This window comes from Dendrobates tinctorius, unplaced genomic scaffold (assembly GCF_039654945.1).
Source record: "Dendrobates tinctorius isolate UK_male_01 unplaced genomic scaffold, ASM3965494v1 ptg000133l, whole genome shotgun sequence".
NCBI classification, from domain to species: domain Eukaryota; kingdom Metazoa; phylum Chordata; class Amphibia; order Anura; family Dendrobatidae; genus Dendrobates; species Dendrobates tinctorius.
The window spans coordinates 14189250-14207124 of NW_027361801.1; the positions used below are offsets into that span (position 1 = coordinate 14189250).

At 44.2% G+C, this 17875-nt stretch overlaps 1 protein-coding gene across 1 annotated transcript in view; it reads right to left on the bottom strand.

Annotated features, from left to right (window-relative positions):
- Window positions 1–14685: 14685 nt before the first annotated feature.
- Window positions 14686–17875, bottom strand: part of FRMD7 (FERM domain containing 7) — a 49915-nt gene continuing 46725 nt past the window's right edge. The window contains exon 12 of the mRNA XM_073543492.1: window positions 14686–17717. Within this exon, the coding sequence (XP_073399593.1) occupies window positions 16623–17717 (1095 nt within the window). The 3' untranslated portion in view covers window positions 14686–16622. The remainder of the gene's footprint in view (window positions 17718–17875) is intronic.

A 17875-nucleotide genomic window follows, 5' to 3' on the forward strand; every position in this document is an offset into this window, starting at 1 on the left:
TGTATAACTGAATTTTTTGATGTTCACACACCTGGGCAGGTAAATACACATATGAGTTAAAATGCAGCATTGCTAGTCTGCGTGAAATATATTGTAACGAGCAAAGCTGCAGGCCATGAATCAGGAAACCATTTTTTTCAAGAGAAAATTGTGCAACTAGTTGAAAACAAAGTATGTGATTTTCTCAAAACACAACCCTCAAAACCCAACCCCAATGAAAGTCCATGGGGAATACAAGTCCGTATTGAGTGGATGAATGTAATCTGCTCCATTCCAACTTACAAGTTATTACACTAGGCCTTGGAATGACTATACTAGGCCGTGGTATTTCAAATATGAGTATAGTAGGCCTTGGGCCTACTAGTATAGTCATATGTGAAATACCACGGCCTAGTATAGTCATACCAAGGCCTACTGTAATAACTCGATTTTTAACAACTAGCATCTTGTTTCACAAAAAACAAACTGGTGAAACTAGAAAGAAACTTATTTTTAAGACAAGTTTCAACAGTTTGTTTTTCATGAAACCAGATCCAAGTTGGTAAAACTCGAGTTATTACACTAGGCCTTGGTATGACTATACTAGTCTGTGTTATTTCACATATGACTATACTAGGCCTTGGGTTGGTTTTTAACATGTATTTACCCATCAGTGTGTGTGAGCGGCGCAAACAACATTAATGAAACTTAGTAATGGTGAACCACAAATGTAAATTTATTTTTTATCACAAAAATAAACCAAAAAAATATTTTTTCCGGCGTTTGGGGGCAGATGGTTTCAATTTGGGGGTGTGCAGGGAATATGCAACACTTGCTGTTGAAGACGGTGTTTGAGGGGAAGGGGCAACAAAACTTGTGGGGGAAGGTAGTCCAGTTAAGGGAATCAAACTAGGAACACTTGGAGGAGAGGAAATCTGTTCAGGTACATTAGTTGTAATGGCATGTCGCCGTAGGCTTGTGTGCCTGGACCGACTTTGGCCCAATGCCCGCCTTGATGGATTTCGCCTTGAACTAGGGGCAAATATTGAGTGTAGGTCCCCCGTCTGCAGGTGTGGCTGCTGCTGCTGCTGCTGAGGTGGCGGCTGCTGCTGCTGAGGTGGCGGCTGCTGCTGAGGTGGCTGCTGCTGCTGAGGTGGCTGCTGATGAGGTGGCTGGAGCTGCTGCTGAGGTGGCTGCTGCTGCTGCTCTTCGTTGTCAGTGCTCGTCCTTGCAGGAGGACTGGTGGCGGCAGTGATGGTCCAGGTTTGCAGAGTGGTGGTGGCAGGGCTACTACACGTTGTTGTAGCGGCAGGGCTGTTCCATGTTTGCCTAGTGGTGGCTGAGCTCCACGCATGCATGGGAGTGGCGGTGGTGCTCCAGACAGGAGCAGCGCTTGCCATGGTGGTGTCGGTGAAGTGACCAGCTGCACTCAGACTTGTGGTGGTGTAACGGTGGGTGTCCTGGCTTTGAATAGAGGTGTCCGTGCAGTGGTATGCAGCACAAGTCGGTAGTGAGGTGAAGCGAGTCAATGGTGGCACAGGTGGAAAGGACACCACTGACTGCTGACCGTACCGATTATGCTGCATAGCCTGCAAGAAAGCATTGTTGCAGGCCTGCAGCACATTCAGCTGTTGATCAGGACTAAGGTGTTCCGCCATGCCCTTTTCAATCTTACTAAAAAAATGGTGTGCTGGTCTGTTGAGGTCGGCCTCCAGACGGTCAAGGCGCTGTTCTACAGAATTGAAGCGGTGTTCAAAGTGGTTAAAACCACGTTCCATGAGTGCAAAACCGCTTTCAACTCTGTCGGACAGTGACTTGAGGCTGGAATTAAATGTCTCGCTCAAATGCATAAACTCGGGCAAGACATTCCTGTCCAAGGCCCTCTGCCGCTGGCGGGTAGTGCACGCATAACCAGTGGCAGAGACCTGGGACAGGGGAACACCTGATGGCCCAGCTTTCTGGTCACCAGCTGTGTGTGTGGTTGACCTGCAAGGTGCTTCCTGGCTGTCGGATGGCTGGGACGGGTCAGAGGACGTCCGAGGAAGGACCGCTCCAGGGCCAGGTTGCAGGGTGCTGCTCCAGGTGCTGTTGAAGAAAGGAAAATCATTACTACCATGCCTTTACAAGAAGCATCAGCTGTGGATTAGAAAAACACAGATTAATAAAAATAAAAACCCAAAATTTATAATACTTACGATCTCGTGGCAAGGACCGGTCTTAGGAACTGCAACGCGTTATAGTGACGGTATCTAGTTCTGGTCCTTGACGCAGATCCACTGCGAACCTGGCCCTCAGCACGAACATCACTGTTGAAGCGGTCCTTGATCGAACGCCAACGTGTTCGGACTTTGTCCACTGTTGATAAAAAAAAACAGTGCCGTCAAGGACAACAGTCACTGCGGCACAATGTAGCAATACAATACTCAAAGCAGTCACTGTAGACCCCGATGACACTGTTGGGTTTCCTGCTAGAATACGCCTAGCACGAAACCCAACAGTGCCGTCAAGGACAACAGTCACTGCGGCACAATGTAGCAATACAATACTCAAAGCAGTCACTGTAGACCCCGATGACACTGTTGGGTTTCCTGCTAGAATACGCCTAGCACGAAACCCAACAGTGCCGTCAAGGACAACAGTCACTGCGGCACAATGTAGCAATACAATACTCAAAGCAGTCACTGTAGACCCCGATGACACTGTTGGGTTTCCTGCTAGAATACGCCTAGCACGAAACCCAACAGTGCCGTCAAGGACAACAGTCACTGCGGCACAATGTAGCAATACAATACTCAAAGCAGTCACTGTAGACCCCGATGACACTGTTGGGTTTCCTGCTAGAATACGCCTAGCATGAAACCCAACAGTGCCGTCAAGGACAACAGTCACTGCGGCACAATGTAGCAATACAATACTCAAAGCAGTCACTGTAGACCCCGATGACACTGTTGGGTTTCCTGCTAGAATACGCCTAGCACGAAACCCAACAGTGCCGTCAAGGACAACAGTCACTGCGGCACAATGTAGCAATACAATACTCAAAGCAGTCACTGTAGACCCCGATGACACTGTTGGGTTTCCTGCTAGAATACGCCTAGCACGAAACCCAACAGTGCCGTCAAGGACAACAGTCACTGCGGCACAATGTAGCAATACAATACTCAAAGCAGTCACTGTAGACCCCGATGACACTGTTGGGTTTCCTGCTAGAATACGCCTAGCACGAAACCCAACAGTGCCGTCAAGGACAACAGTCACTGCGGCACAATGTAGCAATACAATACTCAAAGCAGTCACTGTAGACCCCGATGACACTGTTGGGTTTCCTGCTAGAATACGCCTAGCACGAAACCCAACAGTGCCGTCAAGGACAACAGTCACTGCGGCACAATGTAGCAATACAATACTCAAAGCAGTCACTGTAGACCCCGATGACACTGTTGGGTTTCCTGCTAGAATACGCCTAGCACGAAACCCAACAGTGCCGTCAAGGACAACAGTCACTGCGGCACAATGTAGCAATACAATACTCAAAGCAGTCACTGTAGACCCCGATGACACTGTTGGGTTTCCTGCTAGAATACGCCTAGCACGAAACCCAACAGTGCCGTCAAGGACAACAGTCACTGCGGCACAATGTAGCAATACAATACTCAAAGCAGTCACTGTAGACCCCGATGACACTGTTGGGTTTCCTGCTAGAATACGCCTAGCACGAAACCCAACAGTGCCGTCAAGGACAACAGTCACTGCGGCACAATGTAGCAATACAATACTCAAAGCAGTCACTGTAGACCCCGATGACACTGTTGGGTTTCCTGCTAGAATACGCCTAGCACGAAACCCAACAGTGCCGTCAAGGACAACAGTCACTGCGGCACAATGTAGCAATACAATACTCAAAGCAGTCACTGTAGACCCCGATGACACTGTTGGGTTTCCTGCTAGAATACGCCTAGCACGAAACCCAACAGTGCCGTCAAGGACAACAGTCACTGCGGCACAATGTAGCAATACAATACTCAAAGCAGTCACTGTAGACCCCGATGACACTGTTGGGTTTCCTGCTAGAATACGCCTAGCACGAAACCCAACAGTGCCGTCAAGGACAACAGTCACTGCGGCACAATGTAGCAATACAATACTCAAAGCAGTCACTGTAGACCCCGATGACACTGTTGGGTTTCCTGCTAGAATACGCCTAGCACGAAACCCAACAGTGCCGTCAAGGACAACAGTCACTGCGGCACAATGTAGCAATACAATACTCAAAGCAGTCACTGTAGACCCCGATGACACTGTTGGGTTTCCTGCTAGAATACGCCTAGCACGAAACCCAACAGTGCCGTCAAGGACAACAGTCACTGCGGCACAATGTAGCAATACAATACTCAAAGCAGTCACTGTAGACCCCGATGACACTGTTGGGTTTCCTGCTAGAATACGCCTAGCACGAAACCCAACAGTACCGTCAAGGACAACAGTAACTGCGGCACAATGTAGCAATACAATACTCAAAGCAGTCACTGTAGACCCCGATGACACTGTTGGGTTTCCTGCTAGAATACGCGTAGCACGAAACCCAACAGTGCCGTCAAGGACAACAGTCACTGAGGCACAATACAGAGCAGGGAAATACTCACTAAACGCCTTTTTGGAGGATGCTGTGGCGCTGTCCCAGCCATCCATCAACGCTGCGGCCACCTCATTCCATAGCCGCCGGGTCACCACAATGTCCTTGTGCAGCCGGTCACGGCTGTCCCACAACGGCGAACGCTCCTGGACCAGGCTGATGAGCTGCTCATTATCCAGGTAGACGTCTTCATCCCGTTGTGGAACCTAGACAAAACACATTCATTAGAATAATCAAATTTAAATTGAATAAAAAGTTACAAAAAAAGAAACATAAAAAAGAGTAAAAATAGAAGATAAAAAATAAAGAACATTACAAATCATTTGATACTTACATTCCGTATCACCACCGGGACTTGGCTTCGCTGCTCCTGCTCTTCGCCCTCACTAGTCCCGTCCGCAGAAGATGATGATGACGATGTCTTAAAAAAGTTGAAAAAAAAGTAAGAGATTTGGAGAAGCAGCAGATATACTTACCAGATGCACGAAAATAATCACCTCACGGTCTGCTTGCGCCAATTCCTGCCGCGATGGGGAATACTCTGATTCTGAAGACATACTGCATGTAAAAATAATAAAAATCATTAGTACATACATAATTTAAAAGGACAGGCATATAATGTAATATACTCACATTCTTCGCTGATATAATGGGTTCTTGGTTGACTGTCTGCTCTTCAATCTGTCAGTGTAGTAGTGGCAGAGTTTTGGCAGGCACCTCCTTTATATAGACTTTTTTTTTTTGACTTTAGAAGATTATAACTAGGACAACAAGTGGACACCACCAAAAAAACGCAGCGCTAAAAAAACGCATACCTGCGCATGCCAGTGCGCACGTATGCGCATCCATAGGCTATAATGGCCATTTTTAGCGCAAAACGTGCGCATACGTGCGCATGCGATTTTTTCAAGGGCCAAAAAATGCAACATGCTGCGTCTGGAAAATACCAACGCACACCCCAAAAAAACGCAGGTATGCGCACCCATGTTAAATATAGGGGAAAAAACGCATGCGCACGTATGCGTTTTTTTCCAGCGCAAAAAAACGCAAATGTGAAACCAGCCTAAGAACAATATTTTACAAAAATGAATGTTACAGATTCTGACAGCTGTACCTTTTATTTTTTTTGCCTAATGAGCCATATTAGGGGTTTTTTTTTTTTTTGCAGGACGATTTGGCGTGTGTGTGTGTGTATGTATATATATATATATATATATATATATATATATATATACAGTATATAAAGCACCAAAATAGTAGTGGTGTGAACGGTTTAATAGCCTAGCACCACTCTCAGATGGGAGAGCTAGGAACTGGTGAGCGGACAGCGGGGCCTAGACTTGTCGGAAGAGAAAAGGAGGTGAGCCAGGGCTGGAGAAATTTAAGCAGGCCCGCTAGGTGCATGGTACTGACAGTTGGCTTCCCGGGGCAGGTTGTTACGTATGATCGTCAGGAGGGATGGGGTCCATAGAAGAGTTTGGGACCCATCATCACATCTTGTTCAACCAGTGGGCAGAAGAGCCTGAACACTTGCTTTGAAGGATGCAAGAGCTGATGGCTGGAACCAGAATGATGTTCCTCAAAATAGAGGGGCAACATCACTTGTTGGAAGTTCCAGCACTACCCGAAGTTGGGTCGCTTAAAGCCCAGGAACCTTCAATTCGAGGTCCAGGAAGCCGGTGCAGCCATTTCCCCCAGCCTCCCGAGGAAGGAGAAGAAGCCCACACCTGAAGAGTATTACTGTATTACCTTCATTATAATTTTTTCCTGGCTGTGCATTTTTTACAGTCACCAGACTTTAAAAATATTTGACTGAGGCCCGGCAGTTGTTGCCTTCAAGGGATCTACGGATGACCCTCCTTATAAATTTTGCCTGGCTTTGCACTTTCTGCGAAAGTTATGTAGAAGTACATCGACTACATTTTCAAAATACACTGCTCAAAAAAAAAAGGGAACACTTAAACAGAATATAACTTCAAGCAAATCAAACTTCTGTGAAATCAAACTGTCCACTTAGGAAGCAACATCAATTTCACATGCTGTTGTGCAAATGGAATAGACAACAGATGGCAATTATTGGCAATTATCAAGACACACTCGATAAAGGAATGGTTATGTAGGTGGGGACCACAGACCACATCATAGTTCCAATGCTTTCTGGCTGATATTTTGGTCACTTTTGAATGTTGGTAGTGCTTTCACAATCATGGTAGCATGAGACGGACTCTACAACCCACACGTGGCTCAGGTAGTGCAGCTCATCTAGGATGGCACATCAATGCGAGCTGTGGCAAGAAGGTTTGCTGTGTCTGTCAGCGTAGTGTCCAGAGGCTGGAGGTGCTACCAGGAGACGTGGAGGGAGCCATAGGAGGGCAACAACCCAGCAGCAGGACTGCTACCTCCGCCTTTGTGCACGGAGGAACAGGAGAAGCACTGCCAGAACCCTGCAAAATGACCTCCAGCAGGCCACAAATGTGCATGTCTGCACAAACGGTTAGAAACCGTCTCCATGAGGATGGTCTGAGGGCCCGATGTCCACAGATGGGGTTGTGCTCACAGCCCAACACCGTGCAGGACGCTTGGTATTTGCTACAGAACACCAGGATTGGCAAATTTGCCACTGGCACCCTGTGCTCTTCACAGATTAAAGCAGGTTCACACTGAGCACATGTGACAGACGTGACAGAGTCTGGAGACGCTGTGGTGAGCGATCTGCTGCTTGCAACATCCTTCATTATGACTGGTTTGGCAGTGGGTCAGTAATGGTGTGGGGCTCGCATTTCTTTTGAGGGCCGCACAACCTTCCATGTGCTCGCCAGAGGTAGCCTGACTGCCATTAGGTACCAAGATGAGATCCTCAGACCCCTTGTGAGACCATATGCTGGTGCGGTTGTCCCTGGGTTCCTCCTAATGCAAGACAATGCCAGACCTCATGTGGCTGGAGTGTGTCAGCAGTTCCTGCAAGATGAAGGCATTGAAGCTATGGACTGGCCCGCCCATTCCCCAGACCTGAATCCGATTGAGCACATCTGGGACATCATGTCTCGCTCCATCTACATTGCACCACAGACAGTCCAAGAGTTGGCAGATGCTTTAGTCCAGGTCAGAGAGGAGATCCCTCAGGAGACAATCCGCCGCCTCATCAGGAGCATGCCCAGGCGTTGTACAGTAGGGAGGTCACACACAATACTGAGCCTCATTTTGACTTGTTTTAAGGACATTACATTCCACTTTAATTTTGTGTGACTCCAAATCCAGGCCTCCATTGGTTAATAAATTTGATTTCCATTGATGATTTTTGCGTGATTTTGTTGTCAGCACATTCAACTTTGTACAGAACAAAGTATTCAATGAGAATATTTCATTTATTCAGAGCTAGGATGTGTTATTTGAGTGTTCCCATTAATTTTTTGAGCAGTTTATTTACATTTTAAAAATTTTCTGGATTTTATTAAACATCCAAACAGTTTAACGCTGTTATTGTTATAACAAGGTGGTTTGTAAAATAAAAAAAAAACATTGAAAAATAGTTCTGTATTCAATTACTCATCCATAGCCGTATTAAGTGCTTTGTAGTACATTTCTGTGTTCTAGAATACTCCAAATAAAAGCACTGAAAAATATTTTTGGATTGAATTGGAAATCCATACAGTGTAATGTGCCTAGTGTGTGACAAGGCGACAAAGAGGGCAGAATCCTGCGAGACTCCTGAGGGGAGGAGGAATATGAGTGCCAGACCAAGCTGGTACGACAGCGTTGATGGCAGTAGGCTGTGGTCCGGAACCGCAAAGGCACAAACCCATGCCGCAGCCTTCATCACTGGGGTTCTTGCAGATGGGTTAGCCAGGAACTGGGGAGTTTATTGCAGTGCCTAAGTTGGCCGGAAGAGAGAAGGCGGTGAGCTAGGACCAGAGCTAGAGAAATACTAGCTGGCTTGCTAGCCACAAGGTACCGACAGTTGGCATCCCGGGGGGTTGTTACGTACAACCTGCATTGTAGATCGGGATCCATAGAGGAGTTTGGGACAGTACCAAGAGCTGATGGTTGGAACCAAGGGTCACATTCCTCAAATTGGAGGGTCGACATCACTGGTATAAAGTTGGTGTGACCCAAGAAGGAAGGAAGCAGGATGATAAATGAACAGGACTAGGAGAGACTGCTTGAGACAGGACTACCACCCACAAGAGATTGCTGTCCTTTGGGGTTCCCCACCTCCTATTCAGGAGCAGGCGATGGTGCAGGTGACACGGGGCTGTCATACAATTTCTACATGTTAGGGTCTCCAGGAAGCAGGTGGAGACAGTCCTCCCTCCCCCCAGCCTCCCGCGGAACGAGAAGAAGAAGCGGACCCTGAAGAGAATTACTGATATTACCCTCATAATTTTTTCCTGGCTTTGCACATTCTGCAAAGTGTTTATGAATGTTGGAGTACATAAAATACACTTTCAAAATATTTGCCAAAAAAATTTCTGGATTCAATTAGTCATCCATACAGTTTAACATGCTTTGTGTAAAATTACCGTAGGTTAAATTTAAGAAAAAAAAAAAAAACACCTGGCCTGGTACAGTTCACAAAATATTGACTATTGCCAGTTATACTCTAGAACTTGGTTTGTCTGAAATTTCGATGGGTTTGAAATGAAAAAAAAAAATTTGTCCTACTACAGGAGTACAAATTTGGTCCCTCGGTAATCTGTCCCCAGTCGCCACTATTTCTTCTGTTGTGGTGTCTCCGCCTTGTACCAGCACGTGTCCAAGAACAGCACCCGAAGGGAAAAGTATTTAACCCCTTAAGCCCCAAGAGTGGTTTGAACGTTCATGACCGGGCCAATTTTTACAATTCTGACCACTGTCCCTTTATGAGGTAATAACTCTGAAACGCTTCCATGGATCCCAGTGATTCTGACACTGTTTTCTCGTGACATATTGTATTTCATGTTAGTGGTAAAATTTCATTCAAATAACTTGCGTTTATTTGTGGAAAAAAAACGGAAATTTGGCAAAAATTTTGAAAATTTCGCAATTTTCCAACTTTGAATTTTTATGCCCTTAAATCAAAGAGATACGGCACACAAAAAACTTAATAAGTAACATTTCCCACATGTTTACTTTACATCAGCACAATTTTGGAACCAAAATTTTTTTTGTTAGGAAGTTATAAGGGTTAAAAGTTGAGCAGTGATTTCTCATTTTTACAACACCATTTTATTTTTAGGGACATCACATTTGAAGGGGTCTATATGATAGAAAATACCCAAAAGTGACACCATTCTAAAAACTGCACCCCTTAAGGTGCTCAAAACCACATTCAAGAAGTTTCTTAACCCTTTAGGTGCGTCACAGGAATTTTTTGAATATTTAAAAAAAAAATGAACATTTAATTAATTCAGGTTCAATTTTTTTTATTTTACCAAGGGTAACAGGAGAAATTGGACTGCAAAATTTATTTTGCAATTTGTCCTGAGTACGCTGATACCTGATATGTGGGGGGGAACCACTGTTTCGGCGCATGGCTGAGCTCAGATGGGAAGGAGCGCCGTTTGACTTTTTCAATGCAAAATTGGCTGGAATTCAGACTGGACGCCATGTCACAAATGACACCATTTTGGAAACTAGACCCCCCCAAGGAACTTATCTAGATGTGTGATGAGAACTTTGAACCCCCAAGGTCTTCACAGAAGTTTATAACGTACAGCGGTACAATTAAAAAATCATATTTTTTCCACAAAAATTATCTTTTCACCCTCAATTCTTATTTTTCCAAGGGTAACAGGACCCTAAAAGTTATTTTGCAATTTGTCCTGAGTATACTGATACCCCATATGTGGGGGGGAACGACTATTTGGGCGCATGGCAGAGCTCGGAAGGGAAGCAGCGCCATTTGACGTTTTTGGCTGGAATTGAGATCGGACACCATGTCACGTTTGGAGAGCCCCTGATGTACCAAAACAGTGGAAACCCCCCACAAATGACACCATTTTGGAAACTAGACCCCCCAAGGAACTTATATAGATGTGTGGTGAGCACTTTGACCCCTCCAGTGCTTCACAGAAGTTTATAACGCCCGGGCGTGAAAATAAAAAATCGTATTTTTTCCACAAACATTATCTTTTAGTCACCAATTTTTTTATTTACCCAAGGGTACCAGGAGAAATTGGACCCCAAAAGTTGTTGTCCAATTTGTCCTGAGTACGCTGACACCCCATATGTGGGAGAAAACTACTGTATGGGCACACGTCGGGGCTCGGAAGGGAAGTAGTGACGTTTAGGAATGCAGACTTTGATGAAATGGTCTGCGGGTGCATGTTGCCTTTGGAGAGCCCCTAATGTACCTAAACAGTGGAAACCCCCAACAAGTGACCCCATTTTGGAAACTAGACCCCCTAAGGAACTTATCTAGTTGTGTGGTGAGCACTTTGAACCCCCAAGGGCTTCACAGAAGTTTATAATGCCCGGGCATGAAAATAAAAAAATTGTATTTTTTCCACAAACATGATCAATTAGTCCCCAATTTTTTTATTTTCCCAAGGGTAACAGGAGAAATTGGACCCCAAAAGTTGTTGTCCAATTTGTCCTGAGTACGCTGATACCCCATATGTGGGAGAAAACTACTGTATGGGCACACGTCGGGTCTCGGAAGGGAAGTATTGACATTTTGAAATGCTGACTTTGATGGATTGGTCTGCGGGTGTCATGTGCGTTTGGAGAGCCCCTGATGTACCTAAACTATTGAAACCCCCACAAATGACCCCATTTTGGAAACTAGACCCCCCACGGAACTTATCTAGATGTGAGGTGAGCACTTTGAACCCCCAAGTGCTTCACAGAAGTTTATAACGCCCGGGCGTGAAAATAAAAAAATCTGGTCTGTGGAGAAACCTGGTAGTAAGTGATTGGGTTTCCTGCACAGGTCTCCACAGGTGAAACAAGGTATTAAAAAGTGCCCATATAAATCACTGTGTGCTGTGTGTAATGCGTGGCAGGACAAGTCTTCTAGAGTAAAGGGCCTGTCACACTAAGCGATATCGCTAGCAATATCGCTATAACGTCACTGGTTTTTGTGACGTTATAGCGATATTGCTATGTCTGATACTTACCTCCGACCGCTCCCCCGCTGGTTATCGCTGATCGCGCGAGAACGTCCTGGGCCGTTTCTCGCCATCAGCTTCCTGCTGTGACAGCGAGTGACGCATGGACGCGGGCGGGAGGACGTCTGGATCGCCTCGTCTGACAGGTAAGTAGCGACCCCCGACCCCTGCGATGTCGCTGGTGAGATCTGCCTGTGTGGCAGCTCACTAGCGACCACTTAGCGATGTACCAGCGATCCTATACCTTAAGTGACACTTTGGAAACTCCACCTTGGCTGAAAAAAAAAAAAGATTTGAACAGAGATCCCATCACAATTCCTCTCTATATTACCATTTTCATACCATACAGTTTTAGACTAGACTTATGGTTTTCATGACATAATATAAGTGCTGGGGGTCACAGGGCTCAGAGCAGCGCTGGTCCAGGAGGTAAGTATGCATTCTAATTCTATGCATCACCTTGGTGTCATGTGTCTAGTAGTGGGACAATTCCTCCAGTGTAATTCTTACTCCCACCATAATTGCACGTGACAACTGAGATCGTTAAAGGATTCTCATTCTTTCAATTGTTTAGTGAACAAACTCAAATTCTGAAACCACCAAGTATGTAAATGCCTCTTTCTAGTTTGGTTACCTACCATTTAGGCCACATTTATTAACATAAGGTGTGTAAAACTCAAGCATGCAGTCATGCAATATCCATAGAATGAGAAAAAGTTAGACTTTGTTCACATTTAGTTTTAGTTGGTATTCTATTTCAGCACTTCAGAAATTTCTTGGGCCTGTAAGACTTTGAAGATGGACATTAAACTCGCATTTACACATGCTGCTTTTGTCATGCTTTTTTCCACCCTATTTGTGTGAAATTTGTGTAAAGAGAAAAAAAATTACAAATCACTTGTGCATCAGGCCACATATAGCCAAAACCTTGATAGAAGAGTAAAGGTACAACATTTAAAAAAATAATAAATTCATACCCAAGATTTTTGGAATAATAAAAAAAAAATGAAAAATGTAAGGTATTAAGAGCTGATGACATTAAAGTTTATTGGACGGTGCAGCGATTTTTATATAAAAAATTGATTATATAATCAATTATTTTTAACGCAAAATTAAATTCACAGCGTTAATATTTTTTTAATTATTTTTTTTAAGCCACAGCATTTGCTGGTGTGTAACGACAGTTACACATCACAAATATGGCAGCCCCTGGGCATAAAAGTCTGAGGTCGCCAAGTGACCGCATCTCTTGTATTGTAGTGCCTCCTGCTGGGAACTGGGCTGTCCAGCCCACAGCTGTGGGAGGAGATCAGCGCCATCTTTGTATACCCCATAGTGTATGTTGCGCGCTGCACCTTCACCTTCCCATTGCTCTGCACGAGTTGAGTGGAGAAAAGAGCCTGCGGGGTGAGGTGAGCATCGGGGCCAGCGAGTGTTGATTGCAACCTGTCATTAGTATGTTTGGAAAGTGTCGGGGAGTGTTTTTTCAAATAAAATTTAGTTTTCTGTCTTTTTTTCCCTCCATTACTGGTCAGTAATAGGGTGTCTGATAGCCACCTCTCCATTACTAACCCCTGGGGTTGATGGCAGTTGTGATTTTTGACAAATCGTAGCTGTCATCAATCCCAAATACCATTACCCTGACTGCCAATGCACCAGGGCAATCGGAAAGAGATGGGTGAAGTGCCAGAATTGGCACATCTAATGTGATGCGCCACTTCTGGGGCAGTTACGGCCAAATAACCAGGGATGTTCCCAGCCTGATAATATAAGCCCACACCTATCTGTTTTACCTCGGCTGGTTATCAAAAATAGGGGAGGATTCCCATTTTTTTAATTTATTAGTTAAATAACACTAAACACCCTTTAGTACCACATGAAAGGCACATAAGGGTATAAGTTTATTTTATGCAGGGGACTTGTGAGATTATATATCTACAGGACATCTACCTAGCTATTTTATTTATCTATTCTATCTTTATTTGAGGGGTTATTATACTGTGTAGCATTATGTGGGACTCATTATACTATACGGAGGAGTATATAGGGAACCTAGTGGGTTCAATGGGATGAAAATTACTTTGTATGGATGCAAAGTTATGAGATATGCTCTTCTGTGACCCCCGCATTTTTTTTTTTTTTTTTTTTTTTAGGGGAGTGGGGGCAAATAATGAGTGACCTGCTCTGTCTACTTCTATGGGAGTAGTAATGTAGTGGACGCAGCAGGGTCACACACAACTTCTGTGGGAGCAGTGGTGTAATGTGTGACCCTACTCCATCCACTACATTACTACTCCCATAGAAGTAGACAGAGCAGGGTCACAAATTACACCACTGTTCCCATAGAAGTGGAAGGAGCTGTGTTGCACACTAAAACACTGCTCCCATAGAAGTGGATGGAATGGGGTCACACATTACACCACTGCTCACAAGTGGATGGAGCGTGGTCACGAATTACCCCACTGCTCCCTTAGAAGTGGACGGAGCAGGGCCACACATTTCTAAGAAAGCAGTGACTATGTGTGATCCCGTTCCGACAACTGCTATGGAAGCAGTGATGTAGTCAGAGCATGGTCACATATTACACTACAGCTCCCTTTGATGTTTGTGACCCTGCTCCGTCCACGTATATGAGAGCAATGGTATAATACGTGACCCCGCTCCATCCACTTCTATGCAGGCCGTCCTCGGTGACACTGTATATTTGCCAATATCACATTGCAGTCACCAACAAAATGGCTCCTCACTGTGATTCATCTTTTCTTCTTCCCTTTTTGGCGTTTGCAAAAGGCTGAGAGAAAAATTGTCACATACGTGAGCAGACCTCGCCCACATTTACTGCAGTCATAATATGAGCTAGTTGTACACTAGATTTTCTTGGTAAATTTCAGCAGCTGTTCCCCCTAGTGTTTAAAAGTGGAAATACCAAACCTTTTAAAATCATTTTTGATATTTTTTTTCTAATTAAAACCGTAATACTTAACATTTTTTCAGTTGTTGCACAAAAACATTTTTTATTATGGCACCTTCCCTTCAAGTAGGAACCGTGGTTATACAAAACACCATTTTATTTACTGACAGTGTTAAGGCAAAACTTTAGCCTAGAATAAAACCTTTTTTTTCATAGAAGACCTGTCTGAATTTACCATTTACATGTGGCAATTACATAGATCAACTATTCAATCAGTTTTCAGGGACATATAGTTCTCTAAGAAACATAATTTTCTACTCTGAACATATTAGACTTTTCAGGGTCATGTTCATCTCGTATTTCTAGGATATGCTGTAACTATGATCCGTGGAGGTCTACCCTGAGATCACTCCGCTGATCCTGAGCTAGCGGGGGCCACAACTGTGTTCCTGGCATTTCTGCCAACCCACCTGTGTAGGGAACTGCCGCCGGCTCAATCCAAGCGGACTTTCCCATCATAGCTTGATGTTGGAAACCTCTGTGCAGGGGTAATAATAAGGGCTCTTCCGCCCCTTCATTCTCAGCATCATTGGGGTTTCTAGAGGTTGGATTCCTTTGATATATCATCACGCCTTTAAAATGTGCCCATGTTTGGACCCCATTTTTGGTTTACACATTGAATTGATGTACATCAAAAATAACATGGTTAATGCCACGGTATTGCTTATTCTTAGTGTTTATTATAGTCCAGAGCTGCATTCACAATTCTGCAAGTTGCAGAGTTGAAATCTCCTGGCATTCATTGCTGATCCAGGCTCTCTACAAATGCTTTTCTAATGTTTTGTTCTTTTTTCTGGTTTGGATTCTTCTTCCAAGTCACATAGCAAAGCTCATTCAAGGGTAGATATTGAATTTTAGCATTGCTACATCCAATAGATGGTGCCAGAGATCAAGTCCTTTTCCTTGTGAAGAGGCTACATGCATATTTAAATTCCCAGTAGAACATTACATGGCCTATAAGTCTCCTTACATTTGTTTGATGCTCTTCAAAAGGAGAAATGTTTCCCCTTAGGCTCCTAATCAGAGGCCTCTCACCCAGACCACTCAGATCTCCTGCTTTGCACTGGAGAACAGCAACACCCTGAAACATGTGTTTGCAAATGGAGTTTCTGGTTTGACGTTTTATACTTAGGCCTCATTCAGGTGTCCGATTTTTCACATACGAGAAAAGCGGAGCAATTTTCTTTTGGATCACATTTTCCATTCCAAAAAACTTCCTTCACCTTCTTTATTTTGACAATCCGAGAAAATCAGACCACACTCAGATAATATCAGAGTGCAGTCTGATTTTTTTTTCACAGACCCAGAGACTTGCATTGCTGAATTTGATCCAACCCTCTTTTGGACCTGCCCCATCGATTTTCCACGGACCACATGATCCGCAAAATATCACGGATATGTGAATGGCTCCGTAGATTATCATAGTTACACGTGCTCTCCGTGAAAATCATGGCTAGCACTCATATACAAAAATCTGCTGTCTGAATGAGGCCCATGTCATGTGGTAAGACTCATTAAAGGGTCAATATTGATTTTTAGGATTACTACTTCCAATATGTGATGCCAGAGCTCAGGTATTTTTTCTTTTTAAAGCGTCTTTTGCATATTTTAATTCCTAGACAAGTATTGTATGGCCTATAAGTCTCCTAACACCAGCTTAGCGCTCTCTGCAAGGAGAAATGTTCTCCCTTAGATCTCTGGTTAAAACTTTGCAAATGTGTGTTAGTAAGTATGGCCTTTCTTCAGCAATGCTTTGATGCCCTTCTCATTGGTGGTGTATTTAGAAATGTTGTTAACTGACCAGACCAGCAGAATTGCTAATGCAGCTCTGTAATATTGACGTGTGCAAATGTGAGTAAAGCAATGTATTTACCAAGTTTCTCAACTTTGTACATAGATTATTTATATATATATGTCTGTGAAAAATGATGGTCAAAGGAGGATGTAGAGTTTAGGTATGAAAGTGTTTCCACTCTTGCTTGGGCTTCCTGCTTTCCAATGCATGGATATTAAAGGGGAGGTCTTCCTCTTCTTCTAGTTGAAGGCTGCCTGAGGACAATCTGACTCTCGCCATGGGATGTCTAATATTTTTCCCAAATACAGCATAATAATATGGATTTATAATCTCTGATTCTGAGTCACTCGATTCAGTCCCACTGTATACATATCTTTCTGTGACTTGTGGACCTTTCTTTGAGCTTGATGGAGGAGGAGGACGGGGTGGTAATGGTGGTGGTGGAAGTGGTAATGGAGTAAGCTGATGAGGTAGGGGGTTCCTTGAAACACTAGATGTTCTACTAAGTATTGGGTAGGGCCCTAGAGGTCTGAATTCTGAAGCATGGGGAAAACCTTCAGATTTCATGTCTGAATGACTACAAGATCTCTTGGGATAAGATTCTTGATCATCTTCTGCATTTGTCATATGTGTTTCTACCTGCAATCCCATACCTGAACTACTTTTACAACTGGTCCGAGGGTAAACTGGTTGATGATATTCCTTTAATCTTCTGGCACTTGGACTTCTGTCTGCTGGTTGTCCTGCAAAAAGTTTAGATTGGCTAGTAAGCCTTATAATTTCCTCAACTACTGCGGCTGCCTGAGCTGGTATTGGCGATATACCATCAGTGTAGCAGTATATGCTTGGAGGGGTTTTGTATAACTTGTGTCTCGCAGTAGGACCCATATCGATATACGTCCTTGGTGATGCAGGAACTGTCTCCCTCATGCTGCCTTCAGAGGAACTTTTACGATTCCCAGAAAAATGATTAGTTTCCTCATAACAAGACAATGGTCTTCTGTATGGACGCTCTTGAGACAACCCACTGACTATGTCACCATAGCTGCACCCAGGGAATGAAGAGCTGCTTTTTGAAGGCTGCAAAGACGCTTGCTCCAGCACCTCTGGTTTTGAGTGCTCCACCTCTGAAGAAAAAATTACTTCAAAGGCCGAGTTTCTTCGATGCCTGTCTAGAAGTGGATCCCAGCCCACGCTGTTGACGCTCCTAGAGCATGGTCTACTGGTGTATAGCAGGCGCAAGTCATTGGGCTGGAGGATGGACAGAAAACATAGTCAGTATTAATTCATTGATTCCCAAATATTGTTATTTTTTCGGCATAGTGCTCCTTAATTCTATAGGTGAGGTAGTGCGTCTAAAGATGAAGTATAGATGTAGATGCAGATTTGCATACATTTTAGGGATGTGT